Genomic DNA, 17686 nt, shown 5'->3' with positions numbered 1-17686 from the left:
CATCACAGGCTGCCCAGGAACTTAACAACATCCATTTCATTAACTGTACTGCTGGTACGTGTTCAAGTTCCATTAAAAGTAAATGGGCGACTGTGTGGAGAGCATGAGCAAATGTTTGGAGAATGTCTGAGAGACAGACGTAAGACCTAACATACATAATAAAATCACAAGCAGCGTCTGGGTTGTGCCAAGCAGACAAATTCAAAAGGAAGAAAATCTGCCTCGCTATGAACGATTCTTTATGTGTGACATTTTAAGAGCTCAGTCTCTATGGTTTCTCTCTGGTGATCACTTTAACTCATCTTTATCTTATACGCCAGAGTGAAGTGTTAATTCTCTACATTTAAAAACAGTTAAAAGGTTTGACGGCCTCTTGTAGACCATTGGTCAAGTCTTCCAAATGGAAATCACAGACCTGATAAAAAAGCGGTTTCCTCTGAAAGAGACTGTCAACAAATAAGTTCTCTCAAGCAGGGAGCAGGCAGGGATGTCGCAGTTTAAAAAAGCAAATCCTGATTAATTCTTTCACTGGACATGTTTCTCTTGGCTCCTATGTGAAACCAGCTGTTTAGTTAAGAGTTAAGCAGACATAAATCAGTGGACAGAAGTCAGAGTGAAGAAGTATGAAGACACGAAACCAAAATGTTCAGATGCAAATCTTACACAGATTTTTATTGTTCTCTTTTATTAAATACAGTTTGTGGCAAGCAAATTGCCTTTTCCTTTTCTTTTCTTTTTTCCATCTCAATGACAAAAACATCTTGTGCACATACAAAAACCTTCTTTTTCATCGCTCTTCCCCTACATACTTTTTCCATTGATTACACTCACTTGAGTTTTACCGACCAACCATCCATCTACGAGCAAGATACCACATCAACTTACACAAGGGGAAGTTGTTGGATTGACACATCTTGCACATACACTCTATTTCAGTTTCCAAATCACACTTTATCCATCTCGTCTTTAATCTCTTCAGCCTTCGGACAACATTCTTCTAGTTTCATTTACAAATCCTTTACATGTTTAACTTTCCCGTCCCTCAGGACAAGTTCAAACATCCTGCTGCCTCGACAGGTGCAAGCAGTGCCCACAACTACAGCTCCATGCAAGATGCTACACTGAGAAATTTCATTTTGTTTCATTCTGAAAAGTCAGCTTTTTAAAAAAAAAAAAAAACCAACATGGCTCAGTTCAAAAATGTTGTGTTTAAACAAAACTCCTCGTCTCTTCTTTGACATGATTCAACGTCTGATGACTTGTTATTGTTCTGACAGCCAGAAACTGAAATCTCACCTGTTAGGGATTTAAATTAATGCCTCTGACTGCAGTATCTGCAAAAAAAAAAAAAGTCTGGGTCCAAACATCTGTCATTTAAGGAATGTATAAAAATAAGATCTCATTAATGTAAAAATCAGACTTTTACAGATGAAGGTGTGTAGCTTTGTGTAGTACATCTTATCTATTTGGGGATTCTCTTTCTTTCTTGCCTCCTAAACACACTCAAAATGTCAAATAACTTCACCTAAAGCTAAAACAGTGCTGCTTTATATCTAAAAAAAATACTACAATCGATTTTAGGATATAAAAATGTAAAACTTTCATTATGTCCCCCAAAAATGGTCTAAAATAATGTTTAAATATCAAATTAAGAGTAAACAGGATTTGATGCACCACCTCTACCTTCAAGAAACCCACTTATGACACAAAGATTCATGTGTGAAAAGTGTGTTTGCTTCTCGTTATGCTTCCCTTTGTAGGAAGGCGGGCACGTCCCCCTCCCCGGTTCTGTGTCTCTGTGGGATGCACTTGGAAGGAGGGGTGAGGTAAATAGCTGCCAAAGAGGACAGTAACACAGAACACTGTTGTAATAATACGCACGCACGCAGACACACATAAATACAAGTCCTGCGCTTCTCTGCGCTGTTTCTGAATTTATGTACAAAAAAACAAAATGTCCGCCCTGGAGTCCATTGTCTCCTGTCAGCTCAGTTCACACCATCGTCTCTTTCCTCTTCCCTAAAGAACACAGAGACTTCTTGTCCTTTTTGGTTTTTTGCGACGCGGATGAGGAGACGGGGGACGTCGAGGATGACGACGTCGTCGACGAAGCTGAGGAGCAGGATGACGGGGATGAGGAGGAGGAGGTGGGGCTGGGGGCCGCGTTGTTGCACGGCGAGCTGGGGGCAGACTGCGACGTCGGCTGCAGGCAGTTCTCGTCCGCTTCCTCCATGTGGATGATGGCCGAGACGGAGGAGGGGCGGCGCTTGGTGCGGGCGGCGCTCGTGGGCGGGCTCGGGGTGGAGGGCTCGTTGAGGGGCCGGTGGACGGAAATGGCGCTACGGAGGCAGTTGAGCCACTGCTGCTTGTGGAAGACGTCGTTGACTTGCAGCGTGTGGGACTGCGCCTGGCTCGGGTCTTGGGAACGCACTCGGAAAATGTTCTTGGCTGTTGAAGAAACAGAAAAAATGAAATTAGCAATTTGATATAAATGATATGAGACAAAATCTAAAGCTGCATTAACTGCCACAAATGTTCTGACATTGGACGTGAGCCTTACCTTTGTCTGCGTTGCTGAAAGCGCCTCTGAAGGAGCCGCCCATTCGGACGTCGCCGTCCTGCAGGTCCTCCAGCACCAGATCCTGCACTGGGATTGGCTGCCGGTAAACCTGAAAACACTGGCGCTCGTTCCTGGTGACGGGGCGGGTCAGAACCAGCAGCTCAGTAAACAGGAACACATGCAGTTTCTGGTAGGAATCAAAAAACAAAGAAATATTAAAACCAGAACATTGATATATTACATAAGCACCACCAAAAGTTTCCTGGAAGATGTTAACGGCTCATACTCGTGCGGTGAAATCACCGGGTGGTTGGGGGATCGGGGGAAAGCAGGTGGTCACAGCCAGTGTGTAAAGAGGCAGCCAAAGAGGCCATGTGTTGCTGAGAGGGAAGTGAGTGTGTGTTTTGCTCACCGTGCCGCTCTTGTTGCGCAGCTCGCCGTGACACAGCAGGCTCTTGCACTGCTCGATGCGAGGGTCCTTCTGCCTGTCGTCCAGATACTCCAGCTTGTCGATGTAGTACTGGCACTCAGACTCTCCCTTCTTCATGTTGATGTCGGACAGGACCCCTGGATGACGGTGATCTGAACACACGGGGAATCAAATGATTAACTTCAGCTACATTTTAAAGATCTGCAGATGAAGCTGGTTCCTGTGTTAAACAAATGTGTTGATTTGTTTGTGTCTTCCGACTCACCGCTTCCTCCAGGCTCGCAGCGTCGGGGTGCTCTGGTGGAGTGTGTCTCAGTATCTCCTTGAGCAGCAGCGGGTACTTGACCAGACGGGAGCGTGGAATATCCAGGAAGCTCCACAGGTCCAGCTTCCTGCTGAAGGGAGACTCCAGGCAACGCTGCAGGAAGTCCTGCACCCGCCTGTCCTGCTTCTTCTGGTCCAGCAGCGCCTTGGCTGCCAGCTGGTTGCTGCAGTAGTCCTTGTAGGCATTTAGCCTGGGCAGCTGCAAAAGAAGGAGGGACACCGTCACTAACTGCCCGCCGTAGTTGAAACCCAGAATATTAAGAGAATCAAACAGTGTCCGGCGACTTGGTGAAAGGACGCTTACCCAGCTAACGACAATCTGTCCGATCTGGCCCACCGTCCCGTCAGGCCCCGTGGCTTTGGAGAGCTGGGTCAGCAGGTCTTCATGCAGAGGGATGTAGGCGTCCAGGTTGCCGAAGATGTGAGTGAGCTCCTCCTCAGACATAATGGAGAGCTTCAGCATTGGGTCGTGGTACGCCTGTGGACGGGAGCAGAGCCAAAACGGTCAAATAACAATATCCCAGCAGGCCAAGAGGGGCGGATGCTAAGAATAGCTGAGCTAAGAGCTTGAGGGGCACAACAGAAAGACAGAGGAATAATTCCTGTCTTTTTATAGTCGCTGGCTTGGCTGAGTGGAAGGCCTGCCAGACTTTGATTTAATCTGTTTGCTTTACATGTACTCCCTCCGCCTCAGAGGTTTAAAAGTACAAACCTTGCGTGCCAGCTGGAGGTCCTCAATCAGGTCCTGTTCTCCACGAGACAGCTCAAATATGGCCTGGGGAGGGAGGAGGAGGAGGCACAGAAAGAAAGTTTTTTAGCAAAACACATGAATCAGGATGTCGTGACAGGATTGCAACTGACAGTGATTGGACTAAATCTAAACCTGTGATGGAGCCAAACGACTGAGGTCAAACTTTGAAATCTGTCTGGCTGCTCGCTCCCTCTCAATCTCTCTCTCGATGTTTAAAACTTTATGGATGTTGACAGTTGGATAAGATATATGACATATGCAGGACAAAAGGAGGGGTTGGGGGGAGCTTCTGGCCCCATTCACAGTATTTGACACAAATACTACAGGGATATGTGAAACTACTCTGTCTGGATGTCTGACTCTATGACTTTTCCTCTTTTCCCCTGTGTGTCCTCTACTTGTCTTTTCTACTGCATTTAAAATGATTCTCACCTCCTGCCGCTTGATCTCTTTAGTGGAGAACGTTCCCTTCTGGTGGACGTCGAGTGTCTCCGACCACAGCGTACTGTTCCTCCTTTTAGGCGGTGTGGGGGCCGCTGCCTTGCTGCAAGGCTTCTGGGGCATGCCCGGCGACTTGCCATCGCCCCGGAACGAGGCCTGTAGACGGCAAAACGGGAAGCCCCAGATGTCAGACATGTTGCATTTGGACACCAACTTGTTTGGTGCGACATATACAACAGCAAAGAGGTGTCGAGGGAGGGGGGGACTACCTGGATGGTTTGGCCGAAGCGCCGGACGGCCCCATTCTTTACCGGAGAGATGAGGTTGGCTAGCGACGTCACCCTGCCGAGAGGACGGACACGCTTGTTGCTGGGTTCCTTGAGAGAAAAAAAGGAAGGAGAGATTAGTCAGGCAGCTTTATCACGACTCATGTCAAAGGACAGTCGTGCATTTTCATTCTTTGTCCAGCAACACGGAACCAATGGATCAGCGACTCAGACTGTGAGACCTCAGCACTGAGTCCAGGCGCTCCCTTGTGACTTGAACACATCGAGTCGGATCATTAATGATCATTATTGACTCCACTCTCTGCTTTGGGGCGAGGACATACGAGTAGCTGGAGCCGAGGTGGCGCTGCACCCAGACAGACCGGCGCACAGACAGAGATACTGGGGCGCAGGAAGCAGCTCCAGCAGCTGTTGGCTCCATCATGTGAAGAGCCCACTGAGCACAAAGACCCTCTCTGACTGCTGATCTGCAGGGGAAGGAGGTCTGGTGGAATGCCAGGAATGCACAAGATCCTGCTCTCAGCTGTTAAACACCCCCTCCCCACACACACACATACACACACACTGCTACTATCTGGCCCAACAGCAGCTACAACTCCACTCGAGGACGGATCTGTTCCGTCACTCAAACAGTGTGAGATAAACTCTTACTGATTTAACTGCCTTTCCCAGGGCGACGGGGCATTATGGGAGAGTGTGGCAGACCGACAATGTGAGTCAGGGGGAAGTAGCAGCAGTCGTAAACAGACAGCGAAATCTGCCCCCCCACCCATCCTCAAGTGTTTACACAGTGCCGCGTCACAGGGGGTGCACTGCGGTGTTTATGGCTGCGAGTCGAGACAGGCTCTTCGACAAACCTCGCGTGAGAGCAGCAACACACCTGGGCCAGGTGACCTCCCCCTCTCCCACTCCTCCCCTCACCCTGCCCCGAGGCTGGGAGAAAGGAGAGAGAGAGAGAGCTGCTTGGCCTCGTGCCAACAACAACAGGCCACAGGAATCAAAGAGCTGAAGATCTGAGGTAATGATTTCAGGACCTCTTCTGAAATACGACAGGACGAGACAGCCACAGCCATAATTAGCATTTCCAAAAGTTTGCACTCCCCGCAAAACATTTTCCTTTTTTCTTCTTTTTACAAACTACACACTAATGAAGCCTTGCTCTTTGAAATGGAGCGCAGCACTCGAGCAGTCGCCTGTGCTTTCTCCTGACTCAGGCCAAATGGGGATTTTGCCTTGGCTCAGCGAATCTGGGAAACAGAGCCGTCATTGAGGCTCCGGGGCCGTGCAGACACAGCTGCAGAACAGATCCACTTAAGTCTGGCGTGGCCTGAGAGCTGCCGAGGCTGCGGTTGAGTCACAGTCTGCTGTGGCCGGGGTCTCCACATGGGATCAGATGGGAACAGCCAGACAGTCCGGACAAGCCCTCTAGTGGCGGGGGACTGTGGTGAACATGTGAGGACACAAGTTTTTTAACTTGTCTGTGCAGAGTCTGCCTCTAATTTGTGACCTTTAAATATCTGTAGACAAAGAAAAAAAAAAAAAAGCAAAAGTTGGAGGAGGGTGGTGGTGGTGGAGGGGGGTTCCCAAAGTCAACATTGGAAACGCGTGTTGGCCATTATGCCCTTCCTGTCCTTTTGGGACTGGCCCCAGAATAACAAAAGGCCACTAAAGCCTCTCATTGTGAATCAGCTGTAAAGTGAAACAGTGCATACGGCGAAAGTTGCTATTCCTGAACTCTGTGGGGTTTCACTGAGTCTGGCTCACTTCAGAAAAACCAGACGGATCCGGGATTTGTGCTGCTGCTATGGGGAACTAATATCAGTGGAACAAAATATATATTGTACTCATGTGCTCCTTAAACTCCTAACCTAAGACAGAGGTTTTTCAGGGGATCCAAAAAAGCGTTCCAGCGCTTTTCTCTTTGAGCTAAAACCCCAGACGTGTCCCTGCGACTGCAGCACAGCTTGAGCTGATAGGAGCTTAGAACAGAACAGCCAAGCCATGAATGAAAGAGTCGAGGTCAGCACAGAAGAAAAAAAAAAAAAAAAAACTGCACGGGGCCTGAGAGTGTCTCAATTGTGCAACTCACTTCACAAATTGTCCTCAGACTTCTCCTTTGTCAAGTGGTTTACTGTCAATGAAACCACATCATCCCAAAACCCTGTTCTGAAGGGGAACCATGCAAGCCTCAAAAGGGGAAGGAAGGAGTGAAGTTGTGGCTTTTATCAGTGCAGAGGGCACACCTGGGTTTCAGCAACCGCGTCCCTTTGATAGTGTTTGAAGCTGGAGGAATGCTCTCGGGCTGCTGTGCTTCGTTTGCATTAGAGACCTGCTTCGACTTCAGTCAGAGGTCAAAAGAAAAGTATTTGTAGACGGGACTGAGCTAAAAGGGACACAAGGGTTGTTGACTGAGAATCCCCCCCCCCTGCTGCTTCACTGTTTGAGGCACTTTGAGTCTACTGTTTATCCTGATCTCTCCGTATCCCACCAAGGCTGAGCTGTTGGGCAGTTGAATGTTTACAGCGCCATTCAGGTGCAGTGTAACCCAATGATTAACCTCTCCAGGTTAGGCAGTATCTCAAGCATTGTTCTAAGAGCCTCGGCTCAAAGTTCAAAGTCTCATGTCACTGCACACCCAGCTCAGATAAAAAAACAACTAAAAAAGAAACAGGGTTAGGCGCTGATTCACTCGCAATCCGACACATGACACAGAGATATGACTTCATATAAATGAACTCCAGTCAAACATTTACTGACAGATACAGATAGCAGATAAACACCCCACAAGTATCAGCCACCATCACCGCCATGGTTTGAGTTTTTGCATCTCACCTCTGACTCCTTGTTGGCTTGGTTCTGGTAGTCTATCACTTGCAGAGTCCGTTTGATAGGCACCAAGCTACCCAGTTCATCGTAAGCCACCATAGCTTTCAGTAAAAACACAATATCCGTTTTTTTAATCCTGGCGGGTCGGTTTTCAAGTAATCCACATCAGAGAGAAAAAAAAAAGTTGATGAACCTCAAAAGGTTGTGTGAGAGTAAAAAGACCCTAAATAAATAAATACGCCTCCCTCCTCCTGTTCGTTTTCTTCTTCTTCTTCTTCTTCTTCCCTCAGGGGGCAGAGCTTTCTGAAAGCTCTCCTCACACACTCTTTCTAAACTTTGGTCTGAGGTGTAGTGAGGGGGGAGAGGCCTTTATACCAGAAGGAGAGACGGGGAGGAGCCTCTGCTCAGCCCTCATGGCTGCAGGGCAGCACATGAGGCGGGACTGGGTTTACTTGGAAGTGAGCACAGGCTGCCTGTATGCTCTGTTGATCCAGCCACTGCGTGAAAACAGTAGTGAGAATTTAGAAGAAGAAGATCACAGGTAAAGCTTACTACACAAACAACTGTGATGAGGTCAAAGCAAAGCTAGGGGACGACTGAACCTTGTCTGACATGATACGGGTTTCGCTCAGGAAACTGGGCTGGGATTTGAAGAAAAGTCTGAGAATTCACTTTGGTATTTGATGTTCAAAAAAGCTTTTTTAATACATTTTGTTTTCATAAACACATGACAGAAAATGCCACATTTGGTTCTAATACTTATGCTGCGGATGCTGCAGTTGAGCAATTGGCTTTTACTGTCAAAGATGACAGTAAGAGCAAATATGAAGCACTGTTTGAACAGTTCATTTAACTGGAAAACATTATAGATATCAATTAACTGAGAATAGAAAATTAACTAGCAACAGTTTTTGGTTCCAGTTTCCTTTCCCATTCAGACCGACACAGTGACGTGGGTTAAACCTGCATCAGGGGTCTAAGTGTCCCTTCTCTCAACACAGGGGTCGGATGCTGCACGGCTTTGGTGAAATGCTACCAGGGATGGAAATAAATGAATACCAATGTTTAAATGTCAATTAACTGTCCCACAGAAGAAAAAAAAACAGAGAGAGAGAAAAGGGGAAAGAGAGAAAGCGAAAATGCGCATGTGAGACGAGACTAAGAGAGAGAGAAAGAGAGAGAGAGAGAGAAAGCATACAGGTGGACAGACAGAGGGGTGGCAGTGAAACTGAACGGTCTCTACGAAACTCCCTAGACTTCCTAGACATTTTAAATAAATAAATAAAATAAAATTTTTAAAAAGTTGACTGATGAAAAATAACAACTATTTATTGATTATTAATACAACTGTAATAAAATCAGTATTGGCAGATAATCTGCCTCTTGATTTACTGGTCAGGTTGTAATTATCAGAATTATGTTTTTAGGATCTGATGGCGTCTGTTTGTGAAATAGACTGATTTAAAAAAATCCAGCATAAACACAGCTTCAATTAAAACTATATTTTATTAAATTACTCTGATCATTAATGACCATTATAATAATGATGCCATAAATCACTATTACTAACTATTGCACATGCTCCAAGTGAAATTTAATGCTTCAATATTTCAGATTGTCAGTGCTACTAATGCGAATGAAACTAAAATCATTACGCACAATCAATGCTGCAGCACCAACACAAAAGACGTCTGGTATCAGGTGCTAAAAGGTTTGAAACTAAATGAATAATTCTGTTTAATATAGTTCAAATGAAAAAGTGACAAAGAGATTTTTGCTTTGGTTTTTCTTGCCGGCTCATTAATCAAACAGTCTCTGCTCTGACGCCTCACTCTCTGCGCTGCACTTTTAACAGAGCCGTTATCAGTCTCATCAGCTGAAAAGGGGGGAGGTGATCAATTAGAATATCAATAGCTGGGCCGCAGTGACACACTCAGCCAGATGTTTGAACTGAAACCTGTATATTGAGTACTGCAGGGGGGGTCGGGGTGCAACTGCCACCCATATGTTGATTGGTGTAATGGGAGGGAGAGAGGGTTAATGTGTTTGCCAATTTCAGTTAAGACAAAGGGCTAGAGTGGAGCAGGGAATCAAACCTGTGGTTCTTTTTCATGCACGTGTGCACACCCCCCCCCCCGCCGAGACCGGCTGAGGGACAACCACCCCTGAAGCCTACACACCCACACAGCTGCTGCACAAATGCACAAGAAAAAGTGGAGGTGTCAGGTCTGATGGAGTGGCTAATGTGTACTGCAAGGCAGGGTGTCACCGTGTGTGTGTGTGTGTGTGTGAGAATGTGTGTGTGTGAGAACGTGTGTGTGAGAATGTGTTTTGGGCAAATGGGCGAGCCTGTTCATGACTCTACTTCATCCTCCTGGGTCAACATGGAGGTGTGAAGAAGGACACAGGCTTCATGCTGCTACTGTGTGTGTGTGTGTGTGTGTGTGTGTGTGTGTGTGTGTGTGTGTGTGTGTGTGTGTGAGCGTGTGACAGAACACAGATGCTGATTGGGGTGTATGGACGTTGACACCTTGTTCTGAGGGTTTGTTGACGGAGGGCTCATCAGACCAACAGGACGCCGTGTCAGGCTTACATCATCATGACCCTTCAAAATAAAGTGGAGCAGTAGAGTAAATCAAGACTACAGGATCTGAACCAGAAAGGATCAGGCTTTGGATCAGTGTGAGAGAAAGGACGGCAGACTGAAGAAGTATGCAGACTGAGGAGTCAGAGAGGATCTAATAAAAAATGAAACAGTCTGTGTGTAGTCTGTGCACGCCTGAGGAGGACACTGTGCAGCCTTGCTGTTACTCACGCTGTATGTGGAGACCTTGGGCTGAATCAGCTGTACATCTGGCCCCGCCACTATAAAAAACTAAACACAACATGGCTAGGCCTGTCTGGCCCTCCTCACCACTAGTCACGCTGAGCTGCAGCTGGAGCGCAGCCGTGATTTACACTCCAAAACATACACACACACACACATGCCCGTCTGAGCACGAGAGCGGCGGAGACGGATGAGTAATGCAGCGAGTGGCGTGGAGTTTCACCGCTGCCTAACCTATGCCGTGCCAGGGACGGACCGAGCCCCGAGGCCTGAGGGGCTGAGCTCATCTTAACCTCCACATCAGCAGCAGCGAGTACAGGACGCACAGAGTGTAATTGCAGCTCTGGGAAAGGCATTAAGCAGCAGCTCTGGTGCTGCTCGCTTGACGGTGGAGGTGCTGCTGCCCTCTGCTGATTGAGGTCAGCAGCAACAGGAAGTGAACACTTCATCTTTCTAGGTATCAACAAGTGACCTGTCAGGTCGAGACTTTTTTGTTTTAGCCAAACCACCAACATTTCCTGTATTTGACATTCCTTCTATTTCTGAGTGAGGAAAAATGAAGAGAGAAAAAGAACATGTTGTTTTGCCACCTCAGTGTTCCAGGACAGCTTCAGTGTTCTTTGTAATAACAGATTCTTTGAGATTCTCCAAAATATAGTCCATCTTTTGGTGTTTTGATGGCGGTGGTGGTGGAGGGTGCTGTCCAAATCCCTTCTCAGACATAGAATATAAATGTTCGTTCTTCATTTCTTGGTATTTTTGAAAGAAGAAGAAGCTTTCTTTCTCACAGGCTGCATCACTGATAGAGTTTAAAACTCATTTTATCTCAATCACCGACCTGTGTGAGAGTGACGCTCTCCTAATCCTCTCACACAGAGTCCGTTAATAGAGTTTCTCGGTTTCTGTTTAATTCCTGTTTGCTATATATTCATTTATTCATCACAGCAGATAACGTGAATGAAAACTTACAATGTAAGGAGGTCTGCAGAAGGAAAGATTGTTTTTTATTTCTCTCCAATCATATTTAACCTTGTTGCTTTATCATTTACATTAATCCGAGAGTTTCGCAGAAGTGCTCCTGTCAAACTCTCATCACCTTTATGGGAAAAAGGAGCTTCATGAGAAAAATGAATTGCTCCTTTCCTAGGTTTTCAGTTGGATTGAGATGTGCTGACTATGAACACAGGATGTGATTCACATCATTATCACACTCATCAAACCATCAGCGATCTTATGCTCTGTGTTAAAGCATCTCCACTGGTTATATGTCTCTAACCTGAATATTAAAGGAACAGGTATTATGATTAAGAGGTAATTTCGAACAAACCGTCTTGGAACATTAAACTGAGAACACTCCCGAGGGTTTGGGAGAGAGTACATTTCTAAACCAGGCCCTCAGTTGAGGCACGTTTGAGAGATTTGAACTCCTACTGATCGAGGAAGTTTCTGCTCTGCGGGCAGGGACTATAAATACCTCCCCTCTCTCTGTACCTACATGAGGATACACACAAGGTGTAGACAGTGATCTAATAACACAACAGCCTGTAGAAACAATGAAAACCTTCAGGTTACTCAATAGTTTTCAGCTTCTTTTTTTTGTTAAGTTTTGTTTTGTCAGTGTTCACGCCCAGCGCAGCCCTGGTTGCTACCAAACACAGCGCGGTAACTAAGACTCACAGACAAAAACCGCCAACGCTTTGTAGACAGAACAAACTGATACACTGATAGAGCTTCAGCGGGCAAACGCACAAATAGAAAAACACACCAGGTGATTTGTAATGTTGGAATTACAAAGCAACATAGGGACAGTTCACAGAGAGGTGTTCTGTATTTATGACACAGGAAAGGAACAGCAGAGCAGCACCGCAGTACAAAGACAGAGCTCGGCAAACCGCCAGAAAATATATTTGCTGTTCTTCTTCTTTCACTTCTAAGGTGCAGAGTTTTTCAGAAAAATTAAAACAAGTAAACGGGTTTCATTTTCTTGCTCTGAAGTTTTTCGGGGAATTCAGGCTCGAGTTGCAGCGCAGGTGATTAAACAAACAGCATTTGCGTCATCAACGCTGAAATGTTTATTGTGATGACAATCTCACTTCAAGTAAAAGACACTGGGGCATGACCTGGAGGCAGGACCAGACCTGTGGATGGGCAGGGCGAAGGCGTCGTCCCCTGACTTGCTCCACCAAACCCACACAGGAAGCTGGACAGCCAGGATACAGGTAGATGATCTAAAGGTGGACGTTTAGGGGGTTCACAGCAGAGCTGACTGATACGATGATATTTACTATATGAGGCGTCACCAATCTGTCTGTCATATTTCTCCACATGCTTTATTCCTTTGATATCTGTGGATCTACCATTTAATGTGTATATTTTTCAAAATAAAGACCTGCTTTTTAATTTATCAATTCATCAAATGCTGGATAATAGTAAAAAAAAAAAAAAAAAAAAAACCTTTTTAAAAGAGCAAGGTGACGTCTTCTGATGTCTTGTTTTGTTCAACCAACGGCCCAAAAGCCAAAGATAATCAGTTCACTATCATGTTGAAAGAAAAGCATCAAATCCTCACATTTCAAAAGCTGGAAACATCAAATATTTGTTATTTCCACTTGAAAAAATTACTAAAATGAATAATCGATTACCAAAACTAGCTGCTAATTCCTTTTTTGTGGATCGACTAATTGATTAAGCAACTAAAATTGGTCACTTTAGATCTACTTAAAAAAAAGCAGATCGACCGATAATTAGAAGAATTGTTATTCACAGACCTAATCATGACAAAATCAAACAGTACACAACTAAATTGTTGGAAAGCCACTTTCTCAGACAACTCCTTGTAACTCTGATTTTACTTAACAGCTCCATTTGGAGTCAGAGCCAAAGGGCAGCAGTGCGCCATATGTTTAACAAGGGCTTTCTACAACAACTGTCTCTGTGTGTGCAACAGAGTGTGTGGGGATTAGACTGCGCTGGAAGCGGCTCAATTAGAAAAGAAGATACACAAAAACATTGTTTGGATTTTGTTTAGCTAAATCACAGCAACTGATCCAACTGGTTAAAGAAGTGCAGGCTGTAGGTCTCTGCTAATCCCTCTCCCGTGGGTGCAGGACAAAAACAGCCTGTATGGAGACAGAATGGATGGAGGGAGGCGACGGGCTGATTGTAAACTGTTGGGTCCATTGATGTTACTCTCAGCCCAAATATTTCAAAGAAGAGACAGCAATCTCTTATTTGCGCCACTTTTGTTTACACGAGTAATTCAGATTTCCACATTTGGAAATGTGACACGTCTGGGGTGATAGTGAAATGTGCCTGAAGCTAAAAGGTGTTCAGTTATGAGAAGCACTGACAGATCTTTGTGTAGGTGTGCTCACTCAACACCCACACACCAAATGAGGTGTATTTTCCAGCCTGGCCAGTCCTGTCTGTCACATCTCTAAATCTAGGAACCTGCTTTGGCGTTAACTACGAGCAGAACTCAACGGGCTCTTCACCAAACAAACACAGGCTCTATCTAGATGTCTTCCGGTGATACGCTAGGCCATTTGTGATGATGCGCTCTGGATAAACAGGACCGAGCACAGACTTCAGATACAAGCAACAGATTAGATATGGTCTCCAGTTTTCAGTCGTGCAACCAGGGGTTTTTGTTTCCATCGAATGTTTCTTAACGACACTATAAATTAGACTGACACGAGACAGATCTACACTTTAGTCTATGTTTCACTAATCATGTGTAGAGCGCGGCAGGAGCAACAGTCAGAGCACCAGAAATGAGCTGGAACTACACTGATCAGCCATGTTTACACTGGAGAAGATTACTCTGAAAATGCTGTTTACATGTGCAAACAACTTTCAGTCACATCAGTGTTGTCAGGGCGTTTCACCAAATGTCTCTATCAGTGAGCCTCTTCCTCTCTTCCTCCTCTTTCAGTCAGAAAACAAATGCAATGTCTATTGCAGGCAACATTTAGTACAACGTAAAATTAATAATAATACAACAAAAACCTAAACAGTCTGATCATTTCAACAAAACAGTTTCAGTTTTTCTTCATCTCTCCTTAGATTTAATCAACCAGCCGCTGTCGCCCGATCACAGCCTCTTACAAACACATCATTTAGAAAGCAGTATAAAACAGTGATTGGATCATAAATGCTGCCTGTTATCTGACTGTCCCTCTCATACAGCTCGTTGATTGGCACTGGCCGTTATCTTTAAAAAAAATCATTCAGTGGTTCCCAGCTATGGGACCTCAGATCCAGGAACAGATCATTTCATTTTATTTCAGAGTTCTGTTCACAATGACCAGCAGTTTAAAAGTAGCGGAGAAGCAGAGGAAGTGAGCCTGATCGGCTATTTTCATAATGCATATCTAAAGTAGCATCAGTTTACATAAGATAGGGACCCACTTTAACAAGCCAGCTGTGCATGTTTTCTCTTGTGTCTTCCTTTACAGCAAAGCAGCTGTTTTACTGGCCTGTTATCAATATGTCTATTAACATGTCATATAAAACGTTTTTTGGAGGGTTGCTTTACTTTATAATTCCTGTTGTAATGCTTTTATTTCCTTGTGTGTTTTTCAGTTTGTGAGATATGATTGAACGGGTGTATGGGTGGTCTGTGACATGAAGAAGGAGATGTGTGGATCCCATTTAGTGGTTGTAGTGGTAAGTAAAGTCTGCAGATCACCAGGGGCCTCTGAAGCAGCACTGCAGGGCTCCCAGCAAAACAAGACAATGTTAACTTTCTAACTAAGGCTACGTCCACAACTGTAACATACAGTTGTGCTGTAATGAGATTAGTGTGCAGTGAGGTAGGAGTGTTGTTTGATGTGTGTTTTACCTTGAAGTCGAAGCTGCAGAGGCTGACTGCGTCACCGTCATCCTTATCCCTGCGCTTCCGCTTCTGTGGAAAGAGAGGCATGATGAGGGCGTGGGCAAGAACAAGCTGATCTACCATCAAACTACTTAATGATGCACAGTGTGGGGAGTCATATCTGCCGTGAACACCTACAACAAGTGGCGTCAGTGTGGAATACACACTAAATATATATAAATATACAGTTTTTTGTTTTTCTTCAGATGCGGTTTAGATTGATGAGCTAAATACGAAATGATCTCAAATTAACATAAACACTTCTCAAATGTCTGGATTTCATGACCTCGTCTGTATGTCTTTAAAGATCCCTGATTGAAAAAGAATGAGAGAGCACTTGCATGTGGTAACAGCTAACATGTGGTGTATATTTTCTTTGCTTTGTGTTGCAGTACACATCCCTGTCTGGGTGCCAAGATGAGACTAGCATGTAGAGAAATTTACAGCCACCCCATTCCTTGCTTGTACTCCAGGCCAGTTATGCTCATTTCCCCCTGTAGCTCTATTGTAAAGCTGCAACATACACTGCTGTAGGTCCTGCAGAGAACAGGAAAGGGTTAATTAGGCAGCGGGACGCTTTAACACCTGCATGCGGACTGTCAGTTAGCAGGTGAGAACAGCAGTCTGGCCTGTTGAGGTCTGAGGGTTGTAAAAGCCCCCGAGGTGCAGCGGTGGCTGCTGGGACCCCCGGGGGCCCGGTCACTGCGCTCCATTAACCATGGAGGCCAGAATGCTTCTGGCTGGACACACAGGATGTCAAGACCTGATTGACCAGCGAGGTGAGGAGGGCCAAAATGGATACATAATGGTCAGGGGTGGCTGACGATGAATGGCCGAGCTTGTGTGTTTGTTTGTTTTAAAGGCGGGTGGTGGTGGTGGTGGTGCGGGGGCATTTCCTCTCCGTCAGGCCAAACTGTTTGTTTTCCCACATCCATAAAGTTTAAGAGCTATCTGCTCGACGAATTCAACTAGACACTTTAAATATTTCCCCCAGCATGCATTTCAGGTGGTGTTGTCGCCGACTGTTGCCTGTAACATACCAGTGAATAGCTTGGTTTGTTCATGTTGGTTGCATCACAATAGGAGGCTGCAAATAACAAAAGATTGTGTAATTCTCTTCTACATAGCAAACTTTCATTCAGTGTCGCAGCTGAGCACAACAGGAGTTTCACTGTTAGCATTAAAGCTAGCTGAGGAGTGAACTGACAACCTGGCACATTAGATAAAGCCTATACATGTACGTGTGTGTGTGTATAAGTGTATGTGAGAAGGGTAACATTCAGACTGGGATATGAAAGCCTCAGTCGTGGAGTTAGGAACAGTTCAGCGGGTCAGTCGAAGTCAGCAGCTCATTGTCTGCGAAGCGTGCATGCTCAGTGTGAAAGCTCCCTCCAAGTTAAATATTTGCCTTAAGCTCGGGTCTTACATGTGAGATAAAAACGACACTAGAGTAATCTCTGTGCAAAAACAGACAACGGGTCGAAAGGAGGAGAAAATTAGCCATCCTGTTCCTCCCACCTTTGGAAATCCCTCCGTCAGCAGCTCGCAGATAGAATAACACACTCCAAGCAGCGACTTGTCCAAAGGTTGGCTGGGTTCAGTGTAAATATCTGACTCAACACAACTCCCTCTGCTCTCTCTGCTCATTACACACACACACACACACACACACACACACTGAGGCTAGAGCAGCTTGTGCAGGTTACTCTGTTACTCATGTGGGGAGTGACTGATAGATTTGTGTGTTACATAAAAAAGGATCATGAAGTCCACACACAACAGAAACACACAAACGATGAACATCCGTCACCACACACAAGTTTCAGACACAGACAATGAGGCGTTTTACCTTTTCTGTCTGCGCAAGAAGTTTTACCGCTGCCGTGATTCATACAGTTTTCACATACGTTACATACACGTCTCTTGTTACCATGACATCATGTGTTGGACCTTCAAAGAAAAACTAAATCCACCCTATGACCTGACCACCTGCTCGTTCTGACCCAAGCCTGTATTAGATAGGGGGCGAACTAGCCAAGAAAGGTTTAACACACACAGTTTGGTGAGAAGGAGGATAAATATTTACTCGGCAGACAGGAAGAGGTGGAGGGAGAGAGATAGAGAAAGAAGAAAGAGATAAATAAAATACACAAAAAGAGGAAAAAGCAGAGACAAGTTTATGTCTGCAAATCAAATGTAAACACTGAAGAAAGGAGCTGGCAGAGACGCCTGTGTAAGAGTTCTGCCAAAAAGCGTATTGAGTTAGGCAGAGACAGTGAAAGATGCTTACTGAGGGAGTGGGGGCATAGAAAAAAAAAAGCCACAACCCCCCCAGCACTCATCATTGTTCTGCTTCAGTTACAT

The 17686-nt window shown here is 45.3% G+C and overlaps 1 protein-coding gene across 1 annotated transcript in view; it reads right to left on the bottom strand.

The window, feature by feature from the left end:
- Positions 1–645: 645 nt before the first annotated feature.
- Positions 646–17686, bottom strand: part of net1 (neuroepithelial cell transforming 1) — a 34136-nt gene continuing 17095 nt past the window's right edge. The window contains 10 exon segments of the mRNA XM_087177736.1: positions 646–2448; positions 2561–2747; positions 2973–3124; positions 3127–3142; positions 3256–3513; positions 3619–3792; positions 4027–4089; positions 4498–4662; positions 4776–4883; positions 15290–15352. Of these exon segments, the coding sequence (XP_087033862.1) occupies positions 1994–2448; positions 2561–2747; positions 2973–3124; positions 3127–3142; positions 3256–3513; positions 3619–3792; positions 4027–4089; positions 4498–4662; positions 4776–4883; positions 15290–15352 (1641 nt within the window). The 3' untranslated portion in view covers positions 646–1993.

This window comes from Seriola lalandi, unplaced genomic scaffold (assembly GCF_002814215.2).
Source record: "Seriola lalandi dorsalis isolate HSWRI2012SDOR001 ecotype SW California unplaced genomic scaffold, Sedor1 jcf7180002054641, whole genome shotgun sequence".
Lineage (NCBI taxonomy): Eukaryota > Metazoa > Chordata > Actinopteri > Carangiformes > Carangidae > Seriola > Seriola lalandi.
The sequence above is the reverse complement of the archived record's forward strand: the minus strand, read 5'-3'. Positions and strand labels throughout refer to the sequence as shown.